This window comes from Hirundo rustica, chromosome 12 (assembly GCF_015227805.2).
Source record: "Hirundo rustica isolate bHirRus1 chromosome 12, bHirRus1.pri.v3, whole genome shotgun sequence".
Lineage (NCBI taxonomy): Eukaryota > Metazoa > Chordata > Aves > Passeriformes > Hirundinidae > Hirundo > Hirundo rustica.
In genome coordinates, this window is record NC_053461.1 from 10,828,343 (window position 1) to 10,847,482 (window position 19,140).

Genomic DNA, 19,140 nt, shown 5'->3' on the forward strand with positions numbered 1-19,140 from the left:
TAGAAACGGATCAAATTTACTTCCAAATCTGATAACAGTTCAGTTGTTGAGAGGGCTGAATAGAGAGTTTGTGACACCTGCCATTGGCAGTTCAGTCGTGGAAACAAGTGCCTCCTGGAGGGGATGAAGGGTGTGCTGTAGTGCAGATAGCCAGAGCAAAGACATCTAAAAACAGCCAGTGTAATCATCATCCCCAGCCACCCTGGTAAGCAGTGCTGAAAAGCTCCACAAAACCCTCAGCTCAGCAACAAAACTCTTCATTCAGCTTTCCAGACACTTCATCTGATCACTCTGGTCTCACATCCCTGAGAGTACGCTAAAGGAACAATAAATCTAAAATGTCTTATACTGAGAGAGGTTTTCGTTGACAGACTTGCTCCTGAGCAGACATAAAGCTTCAAGATCAGTGAGGCTGTGCTGATTTACACCACCTAAAGATCAGATCAGCACAATTCTACAAATTAGAATTGCCATGCCACATGGAGAATGACAAGGAGGGAAATTTATTTACCAGATGAGAAAATGCAAATTCCATCTTCTAATACCACTTCATTCTTCTCCAGTTAGATAAGCAGTTATTTTTCAAGGACATGTTATTAATAAACACAAAACCCCCACCTATATCCACACAATGACAAAATACATGAGGATTTATTTCCAAAGTCAATCTCGGGGGTGAGCAACCAGCACAGGCAGTTCTAGATATGAGAAATTTTGAAAGCAAAAACTAAAATCACCTGCACACCTAAAACCAACAAAACCAAGAGGCAAACATTGACATTTGGCTGCCTTTCAGAATTACGGAGAGCTACAAGGCTTCCATTGCGGCAAGGATCACCCAGAGTCTTCGATCAATATATTATTTATATTAAAGTGAAACTGATGGGCAAGTATTTTTCTTCACCATTTAATTCAAGCAAGAAAATCCTGTTTTGATTTTCAAATAAATTCACTTGGACTGAGCCTCTATCCTATTTATGTTACACGTTATCAGAAGCCTGAATTTTGATGATGCAAACATTAATGAAACATGAATTTGTCTGTTACATGAAATGTGGGAAAGACACCTTGCACAGACAATAGAGATCTTATAAAATAGGATTAAGATCGTAGCTTGTTTAGCTGAATGGAATAAAGGTGATATTTTCTTGCTGCCTCACTGCAGGATAAATGTCAAATCAGGAAGAAGCTTCAGGGATATGCTGGAAAAGGAATAAATTACTGTGAGTTACCTGTAAAAAATGCAGTCATGGAATTAGAAGAATTTAAATGTGAGAGATGGTGAAACAATCTCTCAATAAAAGAGCCAGGGTGTTCAAAATTGCTTAGATGAAGCCTGACTGCTTTATGAAAGGGCAATGGCCATGTGCATTGGGGAAAATTTTACATATTCATTATTGAGTCATTAACTGAATAACCTGAGAAAGACACTCAAGGATCAAATTCAAAGAGACTGATCATTATGCTTTTGTGGGAAGACAATATATTTAATTAAAGCACCATAAAAAACATTATCCCAGCCTTTCAGAAGGATTGATTTACCTCAGACACATTGTATTCTGGGGGTTTTTTTAATTCAATATTTAGGTGTTCTTCCTTTTCATAACTTCCATTGAAAGAAGCTTAAGTTGCACATGCTCAGTACTTCTGAAAGAGCAGGTCCAGAGTTCACTGGTGACTTCAAAATATTGAATATTGTTTGCAGTTATAATCCTGAATATCATAGGCTGTTTTAAAAAATTATCTGCTCTGAATTTGCTGAGTTACTGATTGAATTCAACTCTGTGCAATGTAAGCAAATGAAAAGTCTTCCTCTTAAATCTGCCAGCTGGATCTAACATTTGGTTCTTGTGTTTAAGCTCTAATCACTATTAGGGTGCCTTTTTTTTTTTTTTTTTTTTTTTTTTTTTAATACTCCCTAGAATTTTTATATTATAACAGGATTCTACTGCTATTTAATCAAGACTTAGACATCTCAGTGCTAAAATACAATCAAGAGAACCCACGAAATCCAATCAGTCATCTGTAAATTTCTTTGCTGGGGGATTCTCTTGAGAAATCAAGTAAACCAGCCTATTTGTTAATTGGTGTTTGCTGAAGAGCCAGAAGGAAGCCTCTTCAGAAGGAATGTCATTCATTTCCATTTTCTGAAATGGATCATCAGGACTTCCAATTCAAGACCCTTGAGACACTCAGGCATTAAGGGTAGCAGTCTCCTTGTTTACTGAGGGAAAGGGAAGAACAAGGAGAGGAAGTGACTTGTTTAACTCTACCATTTCATTCTTAGTTCTGCCCTTTTTCCAGTGGAGATGGTGCTGCCCTCCCACTCGTCATCTTCTGCCTGATGACATCCAGACCCAGGACCTTCGGTGGTACTATTCTCTAAGCAATAAGTAAGATATTTTCATTTATTACTCTGCCTGATAAGTCCCAGTTTCAATCAGCTCAGCTGGGAAGTAAACACAGAGATTTCTCACTGGCCATTGCCATAAATGGGTTATGAGCTGTGAAAGTTTGACCAAGTGCTTTATGATCCAGATGTCCCAAAACAGGGGCTGACATGGCAACGTTCCCAAAGCACACACAAACTTGTTAAAGTATCCTCATTTCTGGATGTGCAAAGAAATGATATAGGTCAATCCTTCCATTTCTTCACCAGAAGGCTGAAGAACAGCTTCAGGTGCTGAATGAGTTTTCAGACCCTGGTTTTCAGCTCTTTATCCTAAGAAATCCCCAAGCAGGACATCCCAGCTGTTCCCTCAGGGATGTGGAGCCAGGCAGAGGCAGCACAGCCAGAGCAGGCACCTCACCTAGCAGGCCCCAGCCTTGTGGTGCCTGAGGGAGCAGAGCAGGGCAGCCCAGGGGTGGCAGCCAGGTTCCACCAGGAGTCCTGGTCATCAGGCAGGACCTGCAGGTCCAGGACCAAGCTGGAAGCGCAAGCCAGGACCGGGTCTGGTGACGGTTACCATGGAGAGATGGAGCACAGAAATCCTCAGGCAGGTTCAGAGTGGAATATCAGCCCACGGGTGGGAGAGCAGACCCAGGAGGTCCATGGCTGAGTGCTGGGACACCCTGAACACAACCAAAGACACTGCCAGCACAGCTGAGATAGAAACCCCAGGCCTCAGCCTAAATGGAGCCCCTAAGGCTACAGACAGAGGGTGTGGGAGCAGACCTCAGGAGAGGCTCATCAGGTCACCAAGGCCACCGCTGAGCTCAGTGCCCCCCTGCCACACAAACACAAGAAACTGCAGTCAGGGGAGGGAGGATCCTGCTGGCTAGCAGAGGGACTCCAACATGATTTGGCTCTAAGATCCATATGGGAATTGCTGTCTGCACAAAGCCATACCATTTTTTCTGATCCTGAGCAACACAGAGAAGTGCCCATTCTTTCCTGGTTGCACCAGCTTCATTGGAATGTCAGTGTGTACAGAGCATGCAACATCCTTCTTCTGTAAAGCACACATCACACCTAGATTTTAAGGGCAGTTTCTTTGAGGCATATTCACATTAAGATACGGATGCTGAGATACAGAAAGCTAGGGTTTCCTGAGCTGTGGAGGGAGGGAAAGAGAGAGGATGTGGCTGTTTCAGGCCTCAGGCAAAGAATGCTGAAGGAAGAGAATTCAGGAAACATATAATCAGAATCAGTTCTGAGATATGGCTCAATTTATCCAAGAAGATTAAAATTGGTATGATAGGAAGAATTAGATACTTCTTCAGCAAGTCCCAAAACACAGAGTTCTTTATAAATCTCACTTACAGGATTTCTATATAACCACAAAGGAGGCTCAAAAAAATAAAACATTGGCAGTGGTAAGGTTTATTATTGTAACAAGAACTGAAACTGGAATGAAGGCATATGAAAAGAGGGACAAATCCAGAGGAAATTGGCAGAGCATTATTAACTTCACTTCTATCAAAGTTTCCTCTGAATATTTCAATTAGAAAGTGAACATGAAATTGTACTTAAAGACAAGTCTCATAATATGCTCAGCATTACACACGGTCAACAACACCTGGAAGCCTGTCTCAAGACTTAAAAACACCTTATAGGCAGACAATCTTTCAGCTACATGCTTTTCCAAGCATGGAGCACCTCTTAAAAAAAGAGATTTGACCTTTCAGATATGAAACAAATACCTGAGCCTCTGATCCTCTTAAGAGTTTAAGGTGGAGGACCAACCATAAAGTAAATCAAAAAGGAAGCCTTAAAATCTCTAGGTCTAATGAAATACCCTACTAGCATGATCTCTTATCACATGCAGTAGGTAAAATGGAGAGATGAGGGATGGATGTTACACAGTCAGCTGAGGACAGAAAATCAGTCTACTGCTCCAAACCTTAAAGGAGCAAGAGAACTATTCCAGTTTCTATATAGGGAGTGAAAACCTTGTCATTGCCTTCCTCTCCCAGGTTAGAGAGCAAGGTTTGGCATCCCCTTGAGAGACATCATCTCCTCTCCTGAAACATGGACTGCTGTATGAGACTTCTGGGGAAAAGTGATTTGGGAAAGCAAGGAATAAAATGGAGATGATTTGGGATGTTCTGACATGTTGTGAAACTCCCAATCCCTTTATCTTCACTGCCATCACCACAGCCCTTCTCACACTTAGTAACCACATTTCCATGGGTCTGAGCTGTCCCAGGCACAGTCAGGATGCCTCAGCCATGAAATGCTCCTGACATTGAAGTAAATCATCTTTGGATATTTCACAGCTGTTCCTCTTTCTACCCTTTGCCTAGACTCTCCTCTGTTTGTGGAAGTGACTTTGAAAGAATTTGACTGCTGATGCCAGTGGGGAACTCCCACAAAGGCAAGGAAGTTGTGTGCAAGTTGTTCTTGGGGAAGGAACTTCTGAGTTCTGACCAGAATGTCTCAGTATAAGTGATGCTACATGTGATGAAGCACAGACTTCCAAACTAAGGAACCCACCTTATCTTCTTCCACACAAATTCCTAAGGATCTCCACCCACTGACCATTGTTTTCTGCTGCTGATTTTTTTAGTCTTGAACATGAAATAATGCAATGATTACTTTGGTGTGTACGAAGATTATTTAAACAAAATGAGACAGGAAAATAATTACGCAACTAAAGACAAATAATTAACTTAACTCCCTACAAACTCACCTAAATTGCATGCCCAGACTACTGGCTAAAATAAGTAATCTTTGGATTTTTTTATGCAAATGTACAGATGTGTAGCAGCTACCATTCATCACCTTTGATGTTTGTTTTACTGGAGGGTTTAGCTTTCACTCCCATATATATTCAATGGTTTTGCAACAGGATTCTGAATTTCACCCCTAAGAACCAATGCTGGATTGACAGAATTGAAGTCTAATGCTTCTTGTTTAGCTATTTAAAGTCACGGAAGGTGTTGTGCAGAAAATCTCCTTCATATCAACCCAATCATTCTGGAGGAGGAAGAAAGGAAGCGAACAGAAGAGTGTCCAGTCCTTTGTCCCATTATGGAGTAAATTATAACACCAAGGAAATACATTTGACCCAAAGTCAGCTTCCCATTCAACAAAGCATTTGAGACAATTAGGTTTGCTGCCCCAAGCTGCCTTTATCTGAAAGGAAATGAGGCCCTGTGAAATCCCATGTTACCTTTTTTTCCCGAGCAGTGAGATTGGGTGTTCTCACGGGTGCGTGGGGTATTCCTTTTCTCCGACCTTTGTTTTCAGGCAGAGGGTTTAGAGGAAGGCCACGACAGATTTCCTTCAGGCTGGTCATAGCTGCTGGGGAAATAGGAGGAGGAAAGGCAAGGCAAACTGGAGAGGTACAAGGAAAGAGGGTTACAAGGAAGAGTGCAGGAAAGCAAGATGCTGCAGGATTCAAATGCACCACCACTCCGGGGTGATGTCCAAGAGGACAGACTGTCCTCTGGCTTTTGCAACCAGGCCTGTCAGGCAGAGAGGGCAGGTGGTACAGGCGACACACCTCCCCACTCTGTGCCGTGCCATTGGATCTTCCCTCCTCCCCCAAAATGAATGATTCACAGTTTGGCCGATTATTCTCTGGGTGCTTTGTCAACTGCTGCTGTGCTAAGCCACTAGAGGAAATTCAGTCACCTTCCAAATAAGCTGATCCCCCCAATGTCCGAGTGAGAGTCACAGTCTGGAATGGGAATATTGACTGAAACATCGAGACTTGTATATTTGTGTTATAGCTTAGGAACTAATAAAAGTTATGGATTATTGACATCACTGTTCACACCCACTATTCAGTTAAGACAGGCATTCTCTGTTTGACACCTCCTGGTATGGGCAGTTCCTCAGGTCTCATCAATTCATCTTCCAGACAACAGCAGTGGTCATCACAACACCAAAATTTCCCCCTTAGGTGTTAGCTCCTCTCAGCTCACATGCATGAATGGATTTTCACATTGAACTGGAAATGTACTCATTAGCATTGGAAGTGGATTTCTCAAGACAGGCAATAATTGGGAAGAATAATGAAGGCTTTCAGTCCTATGTCACTTTTATACCCTACAGTCAATAACAACTAGAAAGTCTTGTACTGCCATCCAGGAATCACAGGTAAATAAACATATTTGACTTTCCAGTTAACAGTGCAACATGAACTTTGCTCTCCATTGTGGCTTATTATTTAAATTATACACAAGCTTCTTGACCTTTATTACATCCATTAAACTACAAGTGCCACATTTTAAGCCTGGTGAAATTAACTGGGGAAAACAATTCAGTTAGAAATGAGCCTAAAACCTGCAAATGAAAAAAATATAGCATTTCCCCACAAAGACAGCAATTAACGAGCAGTGTCAACAAAGCACAATTATTAAATGACAGCCTCTCATTAATGTCAGACCTGCTTTAGCTCTAGGACATCCTCCACATCCCCAATTCCCAGTGAAGATGCTCAAGTTGAAAGAACTTAGAGCATCCCAGGAGAGTGGAGCACACAGCAGACTCAGACCCTCTGAAGGATAACGTCGTTTGCAGCAGGAGAATTTTGTTCTGTAATTATACATTCTTTTAGCTGCTTTCAAACAAAAGGCAAAAACAAAAAGGAGACAGAAAACCCTTTATATTTTAAAGTTTTGTATTGAGTTTTCATATTAAAAGCACACACACACACACACATCAAAAAAAAAAAAAAAAAAAAAAAAAGGGGGTAAAGTCAGAAAATTCTAGCCCAAAATCTAGCCAGATAACCCTGCCTTACATAAACATACCCACCCCAAAGGGAAATAAATCTTTCCTTATTCTTCTTTGTACGACCTACATTCTTCAAATCCCTTTAAGGTCTGATCCTGCACACACAGGGGCACAAGAATAACCTTGTCTGCATTTGCACTCCCATCAGACCTGCTTCCCCCATGACATCCACAGAAATTAATGGCGTTATAGAGGCTGGAAGCCTGAAAAAATGAGAGAACGAAAACGAACCCTGAATTAGGTTGTTTTTCTAGGGCTGGACGCTTTTACTCCCTGATTGCTACATGCTGGAGCGCCTCCGCGTCCCTGGCTTTGTGCCAGAGTTACCGAACCCGGTACAGGGCTTGTGCCAGCGCGGACACCCCAGCTCCGGGCAGGCACCAGTCCCCCCGCTGCCCGGCTTGTCCCAGCTCCTGCCCGCGGCTGCGGAGCGACACGGGAGCGAGCCGCGGCCGGGCCGCCGTGCCCGGGGCTGCCGGGGCAGGTGTCATGTGCGGGCCGGGCTGGCAGAGGGTGCTGCAGGGACGGACGGACCCGGACGCGCCCCCGCCTGCGCGCACACACGGACACGCACAGGGACACGCACGCACACCCAGCCCGGCTGCGGGAGGAGAGGATGCGCCTGGAAAACAACGCCCGCAGCTGAGCCCAGCCAGGACCAGCCCAGGCGAGAGGAGGTGCGGAACCGAACTTTAAAAAAATAAATAAATAAATAAATAAAGACAGGAAGAGGGGAAAGGAAAAAAAAAAAAAAAAAGGGGCACATATAAAGCCCAGGAAAAAGATCACATGTTTTAATAATCCCCTTTGCAGCTAGACAGGACCAGAGAGGAGGAGAACTGAGAAGTGCCCGGTTAGGACGGAGATGTATTAGATAGAGGTTGAAGGGAGCAGAGACAAAACTTGCCGACAACTAACCCGCCCTGGGGAGGGCAGGACCCCCCGCCCTGAGCCCTGCTGTAGCAGGAGGGAGGAAGGGTTTTCCAGCCCCTGTCCCTTTCCCCGCTCTGGTGTGGGCGCTGGGCAGCGCTCCTCCATCCCGGGAGCGCAGCCCCTGCCCGCGCCCGCCCCCGCCGGGAGCCGCGGCCCCGTGTCGCAGCCGGGAGCCGGTCCAGCAGCACGGACCGGGGATTGCCCGGGCACCGACCCCGCAGAGCTGGCGCTGGGCTTGTTTTCCACTCTCCTGGCGCTCGCCGTGTGAAGCGAATCTCTTGGAGGTGGGGGAGAAGCGGCTTCCGTGACAGCGGAAGGAGGAGGGAAATAAAATAAAATAAAACAAAACAAAATAAAAAGAGAGAAGAGCCAAGAAAGCACTTGCTTCTCATCATCTCTCAGGGACCAAAGCCAACTCTTTTCTTCTTATGACCCCATGCTGCAGGGAGCAAAGGGAGAGAAGGTACCGGGGGGCACCTCCTAACAAAGCGGGGTTCAGGCTGCCCGGACCCCCAAACCACCCCCGGGAGCAGCAGGCTGCGGGAGGTGCGACGGGGCGGGGAAGGCTGCCAGGGCGAAGCCGGGCACAGCCGAGCCGAAGCTCCACCAAAAACAAGGAGCAGAAATGAAAGTTTCGAAATAGCATCCGAAGAAGAGCCAAGGACCGGACGGAGCGGAGCTCCCCGCCTCGCATCAGCCCCCGATGGTGCAGCCGAGGGGCCGCGTCAGAGATGTGAACGTCCCCTGCCCACTGCATGGAGAGGGCTAAAGGCACAGAAACCCCTCGTTATTTATTTATTTATTGGAAGCAATGTATGGGTGACACCCAGAAGGCATCTGAGCCCTGAAAAAAAACAAACCACCTCTGGACCCAAACGAGAACAAGAAGAATGAGACAGCAGCCTTGACCCTACACTGAGAGGAAGGTGAGCAGAAAGAAAGAAAACACAGAAAAGCCATGCGAACACCAAACCTGTAGATCACTGCAGGTCTTTTTTGCTTCACTGAGGACAAATATTTTACTGACAGCCATGCAGCATAAAGGCATCATGCTGATTGTGTTCTTGGAATATTTTATTTCTGGACATGGGGAAGCAGGTAAGCAAAATAAATAAATACTGCCATTCTGAAACAATTTATCCTAAATTTAGCAAGGGGAAAGGTGATAGAAAACAGGTTTATTTGTGAAAAATAAATTGTGTCAACATCTTTATTTTAGATTGATTTTTAACAAGGAATCTGTGTTAGTCAATATATACAAAGGCTTCTTATTCTCTGCAATACCCATCTTTGTAGTTCAGTCTCTTCCCAAAGACTTAGCATAGGATGTACAGGTTCATACAACCTTAATAAATAAATAAATAAATAAATAAATAAATAAATAAGTGTGTCAGTTTTGAAAACAAAAGAAAAGTAAGAGAGAGAAAAAAAGAGCTAGATAGGGTGAGATATGTTGGATGTTTGTTTGTTTTGAGGATAAAATAATGTCTTCCTAGGCAGGACAAGAGTGAACTGACAACATCCTTGGAAAGCATCAGCATAGGAATCTGAATTATTCTCTGTTAACTTAATATTACATCACTAAAAATCAGAGACACTGTTTAGGAAATCTTAATTGAATAGTTAACATGCAGAGGACAGGATTAAATTATCATTAGAGAAAAATGGATTAAAACAGAAAGAGAAGCTGCGTATATACGTGTGGGTGTACAAATAAAGATATTTACATGGGGTTCTAAAAATACCTGGATTATGATGAAGAAAAAAATCCTTAAAGGAAAGGAAGCAAAGCATTGGATTTCTGTTGTGGTTTAATACATCTTTAACTTCAAAAAGGATTAACTACAAGAATCAGGTCAGAAAAAATAAAATAATTAGTGATGAAAAAAATAGTTCATCCTTGGTGACTTTTCCTTTGAGACACTGTCTTAGAATCTCTCTCTTTTCCTGTACAGGAAAGCATTTCAATGGTTTAAATTTCACCTGTGTGCTCAGAGTATTAGGACAGGAACAGCGCTCTTCATGCAGTGATTTGAAAGCAACTGAAGGGCTCAACTATCCTGCAAGTTCCAGTGAAGGCAGAGGCAGATCAAGTGGATTCGGCTCAGATTATTCCCTACCTAGAACTCCTCTGATAATAGACAGTAGTTTCCCATAACCACAGGAGTTATTTTCTTAAAAAACTGAAAACAGCTCATAAATTTGCCATGCTGTTGTATCACCCAGTAACTCATTTGGGGGAGAGGCTGTCTGTCACAACGTGACAGGGAACGAGGGGAGGGGGTACATGTGCCTTCATTCCCTTAGCGTCTTACTCTGGGCAGTCTCTCGTTCCCCAGGCTGGGATGTAGGCTCCCTGTAGGACACCTATGCCGACATGCAGCACAGAAAGGTTGCAGAGACCTCTTGTGAAGTTGCTGACACTGGTACAGAGGACAGCCTGTTATAAACTAAACAAATTCTGCTCTGCATCCAATTCACTTAGAGAAAACGAATCTTCAGGGAAACACAGCTCCCAGCTGGTTGCTTAGAAAGTGAATTTGTGGGGAGGGACTGTTTTCTGTTTGGAGCTAAACTCATTCAAAATAATAGTGTATGACACAGTGAATACGAGCAAAATAATTGGATATTGAAGGTGATGTTTCTAAGGATTTAATGTCCCTTTAAATAAATATCTGGTGTTTGAATAAATAGGTTGCACAAACTATCAGCCTGTGAAAGCACAAGGGTTGCCTGTTAATTTTTGATTCTTTATTTGAAGCTGAGACATGTACAGAGAAGTATGTTTTTTGCATGCTTCATTAGTCTATGGGGATTGCAAGGCACATAATATTTTGTGGGGAGTTCAACATTTGCCTTCTCCCACCTCTGTGCAGAGAAGACAGTCTGGGTTGTCAAGATTGACTCCTTAGACCTTTAAACATAAACCACCCAAAAAACAAAACAAAACAAAACAAACAAAAAAAAAAAAAAAAAAAAAAAAAAAAAACACCGAACAAAAAACAACCCACCCACCTTATTTATTAGGTTGGAGCAGTCAGCTTGTGTTTATACTGTAAGTTGTGACACTTGGACAATCCTTCCCCTTGTCTTATGCAGGTGGAGGGCATTATTCCCCCCAAATCACCTCTGCAGTGATCTGAAAACTCCTGCATAAGGGACAATTAGTGGATCTGACAAAAGCTTGGGCTCTTCTTTCAGCCCCAGACCTCTCCATGGGAGCAGTGCCCTGGGGAGCAGCACCTGGGCCAGCTCTCATCCCAGTGGCAGTCCTGAGAAAGATGGTATGGTGTGGTCAAAAATGGCCACTTCTACCATCAGGCTTAAAATCAGCTGCAGGACCCGGTTATTAGCAGGGCTTGGTTTCTGCTCTGAGGTTATTCAGCTCATCTGCCAATGAAGCTGGAGGTGCTGGAGCCCACTGCTGCTCCAGGAAGGATGTGGGCAGGCAGACTGCAACTGGACATGATGGAAGAACGCCCGAGCCTGGGATCTTATTCTTCTGTCCATGCCTCAAGTCATGGAGGCAGTTTGGTTCCACAGCACATTCTGAATTCCACCTCTGAGGTGTTCTGGCTCATTAGCTCCAGTTATCAGAACTATTTTAGTGCAGAAATACACCAAGCTTCTCATAAGGGGATGAATACCTGCCAAACTTACCACATGTTGGCCCCAGACAAACCCGAAGAGTTGTACAGCTGTTGAAACCAGTGTTAAAGGGTAAAATTCTAGGTCTGACTAAGAAAAACTTGAGCAACTTAAGTCCCCAGGGTGGTTAGATTTAGAATAACATTTATAAGGTCTTGGTTATTAAGAAAAAAAGATTAACAGATATGTAACAAGTGAAATCCAGGTTGGACATGCATGTTGAAATTGCCCCATTAAACACACAGCAGAAGATGCCAAAAAGTTTTGCTCTTTCTGAGATATGTGAAATTTACTGTCCTGACTCACTGCAGGAGATTTGAACAAAAGCATAAATCTGCATATGGAAAAGAAATAAAAATTCCAATTCAAGCCACTCAGAAGATATTAGGTATCTTTCCAGACATACCAGCAGGCTTCCGATGAGTTGCCATATGACCTTTCTTCTGTTGAATATCCAATGGAGGGTAAAAAAAATGAAGAAAAAAATAATTGAACCTGCTTTTAGTTAATGTCTACAATGTTTTAGTGTATTATAAGATTGTGAATTAAGAGGTCTCTGAAATGCTGTCCCAGGAATATCCACAGTATGACCTCCCTTGAACTGTGTGATTCCCTAATCATCAGATAACACCATTGTTACAACACGTGCTGGGCGTGTGCCATTGATCTGCCACTTTGTGGCACAGCTCTGAGGGACCACAGAACAAACAAATAAATTAATCACACCATTTATGGAGCCAAGCCACCCTCCATGGAGTGAAAGCTAATCAACCTCATAATAACACGCAGTGCCCGTGTATAATCAAACCATTTAATTCTCTGAGTTATTCAGTGAGTCCTCCTGGCAGCTGGGGTAAGTTTTGTTCCCCTGGCTGCTGCTTCTTTCCTGCAGCAGTCTCCCCTTGCTGTCCAGACTCAACATTTTGTGTTGTTTCCACAGAACCAGTGAGTGATGGACAGGCTGCACTATCCTTGTGGCCAAGCAATGTTCTGCCAATTGATTTCTTTAAATACAAAGCTTTTAATCGACTGCAGATTTTGTTTTCTAATCTCTCTCCTTCTCACAAACTCCCTTCTGCTAATTTGCACTTTGTTCTTCTCCCATTTTCCTAATGACACAGCAGTTCAGACAGGAACTGTTTATTGATGTTGCTGCATTAGCAGGCAGAGCAGATGAATCTTCTTGTGACTGCTGTTCAGGAGAAAAAACATCTTCCTCTCTTTTCAAGGCTCAGAAAAAACAAAACAAAACAAAACAAAACAAACAAACAAACAGCTAAAAATTCAATAGAACGCTAATAGCCCATTTATGGGAAACACAAAAAACAGCCATTACCTTTAGAAAATGTTTCCTTTTCTGCTTTCTCACAACTTCCTTAATTTAGAACTCCAGCATCCCATTTCTTCTATGAAAGCTTTAGTGGCATAATCCATCAATAGAGATGGACTTTCTTTTAATTACATGGTATATTTATACATAATCATCCATAATCCAATCACATTTGTAACTTGGATCCATTCTTAATCAAAACTAAGTAACCTGACAGTCAGAACTAATGCGTGTTCAAAGCTCAGCTGTAAGACCAGTCCCATTTAAATTCTCTGGAGGCAAAGATGACACTTTTGTGTAGCACTGAGCAAAATCAGTTAATACAGAATCTACTTTAAAACACAGAAATTGCCTTCCTCATTTCCAGCAGTTTTTACCAAGCAGGTTGGACACGAACCTAAATACCACTTGCAAAGACATTCTTGATGTGTGCATTTGTAGCTCATTATATTTTGGCTTACTTCTGGTAGTGCTGAGAATCAATCACCTGCTCAGCTGAAGGTGGAGAGCAGAAAACAGAACCAACAGAGCAAAAAATCCCCATCTTCATTCCTCTCCAGATGGGTCTGCAGCTCCTCGTGTCTATGCTGGCACAGGGAGGGGTGGTGGGGCTGGGGAGAGGCACTCCCACTCCTTCGATCTGAGGACTGTTAGGTGCACTTGTAATCCAGGCACTGCTGCCCTCTGAGCTCTGCCAGGCTCCTGGGACCGACTTCACTGCGGTTCTAAAAGAAAATTATTGCCAGCCAACACGTCTCAAACTACCCTGAAGGTGTCTTCCACCTGTTTCTAAGAGCAGAAAAGAGCATTTGTGGATGATCTCCTTCCTTGCTATCTGAAGTTTTAGCTTACCTTACACTGTATGTAAGCTAAAATGGCCCAAACCATTGGTCAATGGGATTCAGTGGACATGCAATAACTACTTTGCATCCTAACCCTGGCATGCAAATTGCATGAGGTGTTTTCCAAAACAATGTTCATGTCTGACCTTTCTTTCCTGGCCTGTGCAGAGATATCACTGAGGAACTAAGGACAGAATCAACTCAGAAGCAAAATGGTGCAAGCTGGATGCATTTTTTCACTTAAAATCTTCCTTTAGGAAAGAGGAAAGTCCATTTCATTCAACAAAATTTACAATCTGAATACTTTCATTAGGCTGATTTGGAGACCCCTTTCTTTGACCTAACTTGATTTTTAAACTAATTTTACCTAAAGAAAGGCTGCATATAAATAGAATAGGTATTTTAAAATTTGACCTAGAATTTTGAACTTATAGCTGACCTTTGAACTGCTCCTAAATTACACAGGGTTTATGGTCATCCTATGTTTCATTGGAAGGGTCATTTCCTGTACGACCTAAATCCAGTCATCTGACTTGTGACCTCTTGGACTAGATATATGATCTTGCAAGGTCAGCCTTCAACTCCTTCTAGAGTGTTAAGTTGCAAAGAGAACATTGTATGTCATTAGAAATGCAGATTTCTCCAGCACAGTAATAAGGTTTTGGAATGGCCTTCAATTTCAGTTCACAAGACACTACTGATTTTCAAACAACATTAAGATTTTGTAGTTATTTTTACTTTTTCTTAATTTAGAAATAAGTAAATATATACATTGAAGACACCAAAAATTTGTCAGTATTTGCAAACTTGGCAAATAGAATGTAATCACCTACCTCCATGTCAAGGTATTTAAATAAAAGAGAGACTTGATTTTCAGCTTTGCTACAAATTAATAACTCCACCTGATCTTACTAGGAAGCAGTAGAAGCTCAACACTCAGCTATAGAAATACAGGCTTTCTTTATGTGTTCATGTGTGTAATTAGTGTCTGTAACCTGTTAGGCAGGAATCATCACTTTTCTTAATGTATTGACAGTGTCCAGTCCAGTTTGACTTTGCTCTCTGATTATGATGGAAATAAAGGCATTGAATAGATTCACTCCTTCAACATGGAGCTTTACTAGAGTAGAAGTTAATACCACAAGATTTCTCTGGTTAACCATAAAATTCATTGGATTGGCACAATGGCATTTTCAATGGAAATCAAAGTTAGGCACCATAAGCACGAGTTTTTCTAAATATCATTTTCTGAGTTAGGCACCAAACACAAGGACTAGATTTATTGAGACACTACCCCAAAACTTTGTGTGAAAAGATGAAACAGCTTTCCTTTGAAGGTGTCCCCTTAAATGTCAGTCCCCAGATGAGGACTCCAAACATTGGTGTTGTCACCTAGGTTACACCATGAGAAAACCACTTGAGAAATTCTACTTGTTGTGTTTCTTTTCCCTGTCCTTCAGATCCCGCAAGGCCACGAGCCTTCCGCTGCAATGGCCGTGCCTGCAACCCTCCCGTGGGGAACCTCGCCACAGGAAGGACACCAGTGACCACCACCACGTGTGGCCAGAACAGCACAGAGCTCTACTGCTTCTACCCAGACCAGAACCTCCTCCACCACATCTCCCCTGGCTGTGGGCAGCCCCGCTGCACCAAATGCAACACCAACCAGCCCGATAACTCCCACCTCCCTGCTGACATGACAGATGATGTCTTTGCAAACCCCATCTCCTGGTGGCAGTCTGCCCAAGGGGTACACAGAGAAGAAATCCGGCTGGACTTTGAAACAGAATTCTACCTGACCCACATTATTGCTGTGTTCAAGTCACCTCGTCCGGCTGCGATGGTGTTGGAAAGATCCCAGGATTTCGGGCAGACTTGGAGGCCCTACAAGTATTTCTCTGTCAACTGCACAGCTACTTTTGGGCTCCAGGATGATCTCATTGAGGAGGGCTCCATGTGCACTTCCAGGTATTCAGATGCAGTGCCCTGCACCAGAGGAGAGGTAAGCAATAATTGAGGTTTGGACTAAGTTTAATGTGAAACAGCTCAAGACTGCCAGAAAACCAGAGAGAATATCTCAAAGAGATACTATGCATATAAATTAAGAAAGGTCTCCCATCCCTAGAGGCTCTATGTTAAACAAATAAAGGGGAAGAAGAAGAGAAATTATACATCAGTGATAGAAATGCTTTAGCAAATTTCTTTTAAGAGAGCTCACAGGATAATATGAACATTGCCTAATTTTACCCTGCAGATGCCCAAGAGTGAACTAGAATTCTAGCAAAGTAGATGTAGGGAAACACACATCTGTAGAGTAATATTTATCCAAACCATTTTAACTTTAGGATGACATGAACTGCATAAACTTTCTTTTCCTTCCCCATATAAAAAGTCTTAGATGATTGGCTGACTTTTAATTACATCATTCCTCCAAGTTCAATGTTTTCTTGCTTTCACTTTTCTTGCCGGTGGTGACTATGGCTGACTGTATCAAGCCATAAGCTTCAGAAATGAAACTGCTTGGAAGCAAAAGTGGGAGTGAGCAGCCAGGATTCACTATTCAATTGTGGGGAAAGCCCTCCCTTGGTATGAATATTCTGATTTGCTTTTAAACATATGCAAAAGAGTGGTTTTTGAATAAATGTACAATTGTTCTCATAAATTCCTCTGACAAGAACATTAACTACTGATTAGACTCTTTTCATTCATCAATCTTGAAGCGGTTCAGATGGGAAAGACCATAAATGTCATTGGTATCATTTTACTTAGAAGACAAAGTCACAAATCAAGATTATAAGATATTCCTATAATTACAGCAGAGGCTTGAATCTTTTCATGTCCTTTCATTTCCTTCTCCCTTCCTCAGAGAAGTCACAATCCTTTTGGTTTCACTCTGGAAGTGGTCAGGAGATTCAGCAGTAACACTTACCTGCAAATTAAGCTTAGGCACAAGGTGAATGGTCCAGATAGGCTTTAGGAAAAAAAAAAAGTGTTTCAGCAGTGCACTTGAAAATGCACATGAGAAGAAACTAAGGTACTATACCTGAGGCAGGGGCACAGCAGTAGGGAGAGATTGAATTCATCTGCATGTAACAGGCTAAGAAACATCTCTGCATATTAGAAACCTGGAACAGATCATCTACTAAACTGTCTTATTTCCAGAGTAGTAATTCTGCTGGTCAGTTATCATTATTCATTTCATGTCAAAGTCAAATGTAAGTCAAATATGTCCAAATGTCTTCTGCAGGGAGGTTACAATTTGCCACGTCAAGAGTCTCAGCAAGTAATGTATTTTTCCATTCTTGTGTGCCTTCCAATCAAAAATCTGGAAGTACTTTGCAAGACCCAGTTAATGATCTTCAGCACACATACAAGGGTTCTGCTGCCATTTCACAGATGGGAAAAGAGCAGCACAGGAAGGTGAAATGTTTTGTAGTAAGAGAGGACAATTCCAGTTGAGTGATGGACAGAATACAGGGTCTGAGGGAAATGCCTCAGCCTTAAATAGAAAATAAGCCTTCCCTCTCTAGTACAGTATCACCTGCACTATGTTGGCTTTTGTGTTTACTTAACCTTGAGGAATTTCATTAAGACCATGTACTGCTGCTACAATAAATCTGAGAAGTGGATGGCAGAAAATCAGATAATAAAACATTCATCCAACGCAAGCCTTTGTGATTACAAGTGTCAAAGTGATTCTGTCAATTTGGGCAGCAGCTACACTGAAGTGAGTATGTGTGTGCTTAATCAATCTATGGCATGGTAGTAGATGTCAGAAAACAATAGCAATAATAAGGACAGTCCTATAAGCAATAATAAGAACAGGTTGCAGATCCCAAATACTTTCATGAGCATGAATTTAATAGGTTCAGAGGTCACTTCCTCCATGGAAGAAGTGTTGAAGCTTTAAAGCAGCACACAGAAATCTGTGTGCCAACTTAAGGACAAGACACATGCTATTTCACAGCACATTAACCCAAAAGGATTGTCAAGCTGTGGACGGACTTTACAGAGATCTCTTAATGAATCCATGAAATGTCCCTATGGCAAGGGTGCAGAAGCACCAGGCTTTTCAGGTCAGCAGTATGACATAGCAGGTTCTTTTGTAAATTGAAATAAAGGAAGGCAGGTTATACCTATTTAAAGTGATACCTGATCAGATTTGCCAGAGTGACGCTGCCACTGTTACTACAGGTCTCACAGGAGCTTTGCCCACACACCCCAGAACTGCAATTTTACACCTTGTTTTGAAAATGTCACAACTGTCACCAGGGCATCCCCTCAAGCACTGACTCAAGAGACTGAAAGCGGCTGACTGAAGCCCCACCACAATTTTTTGAGTGTTCTCTGCTTCTTTTTCACTTCCACTCTGACCTACCCAGTTACTGATTCTGGCTAAGCCTTGGATTGCTGAGGGGCTCACATCACAAGCTGACAGCATGTCTGAAATGATCAAAACTGTTCCAACCTAAGTGCTAATTAATGCTCTGACATAAATTCCAGTTTTCTTTACTGAGGGGTTTGAAGTCATTTTCACCACATGAGACTCAGGTTATTCTTGGGTCCTATTCATGCTGAGCACAGACACAAAGTCCCTTTTTAATAGTACACAAAAGAAATTTAAAAGAAAAATAGAAAAGAAAAAGAAAAAAAAAAAAGGGGAAAAAAAAAAAGGAGATGGCCTAGTGACAACACTTAGGTTTAAAACCCATGCTGGGACACACCATGAAAGATTATTTCAGGTCAGCTGGCCTCCAGAACTGAGAATGTAGGTGTGAAAAGTGAAAGGAGAAGGTGATAGAGCTGCAGTAACCTACACACATCTGTAAACTGAGATACACCTGTCAGCACATTCTGGCCACCAAGACCACTAAAAGTGTTTCTTCCTAAAAGCAAGGTAAAAATTTTGTCAGAAGAGAAAATTTTAGGAGATTAGAATGGAGCAAAAAACTTTTGGATGAGTGATGTGACAATGTCACAGCAGAACATGATGTTAAGGCATATCCCTTGTCTCTGGTAGATTGCCCCTCATTTTTCACTTCTGACAGGGACACATATCTCCATTCCATCTCAGATAAGATACACCTGAGACAGAGGGCATTGAGAAACACCTCATATAGAAATGCAAGAAGATTACTCTCTAATATATCTTTTGATTTTCTTTTACTCAAGCATTTGTTAAATCCCTTACTCCCATTCCG

The 19,140-nt window shown here is 42.4% G+C and overlaps 2 protein-coding genes across 4 annotated transcripts in view; one reads left to right on the plus strand and one right to left on the minus strand.

Annotated features, from left to right (window-relative positions):
* Window positions 1–5,741, minus strand: part of UROC1 (urocanate hydratase 1) — a 37,758-nt gene extending 32,017 nt beyond the window's left edge. Inside the window, exon 1 of the mRNA XM_040076237.2 lies at window positions 5,616–5,741. Coding sequence (XP_039932171.1) covers window positions 5,616–5,741 — 126 coding nt within the window. The remainder of the gene's footprint in view (window positions 1–5,615) is intronic.
* Window positions 5,742–7,774: 2,033 nt separating this feature from the next.
* LOC120758422 (netrin-4-like) overlaps window positions 7,775–19,140 on the plus strand; it is a 46,936-nt gene continuing 35,570 nt past the window's right edge. The window contains exons 1-3 of one of the 3 annotated variants that reach the window (XM_040076643.2): window positions 7,775–7,863; window positions 8,565–9,217; window positions 15,400–15,941. In XM_040076643.2, the coding sequence (XP_039932577.1) occupies window positions 9,151–9,217; window positions 15,400–15,941 (609 nt within the window). In that variant the 5' untranslated portion in view covers window positions 7,775–7,863; window positions 8,565–9,150. Of the gene's footprint in view, window positions 7,864–8,317; window positions 9,218–15,399; window positions 15,942–19,140 lie in introns of those variants that run through there. The other 2 variants (XM_040076642.2, XM_040076644.2) reach the window with 2 other exon arrangements.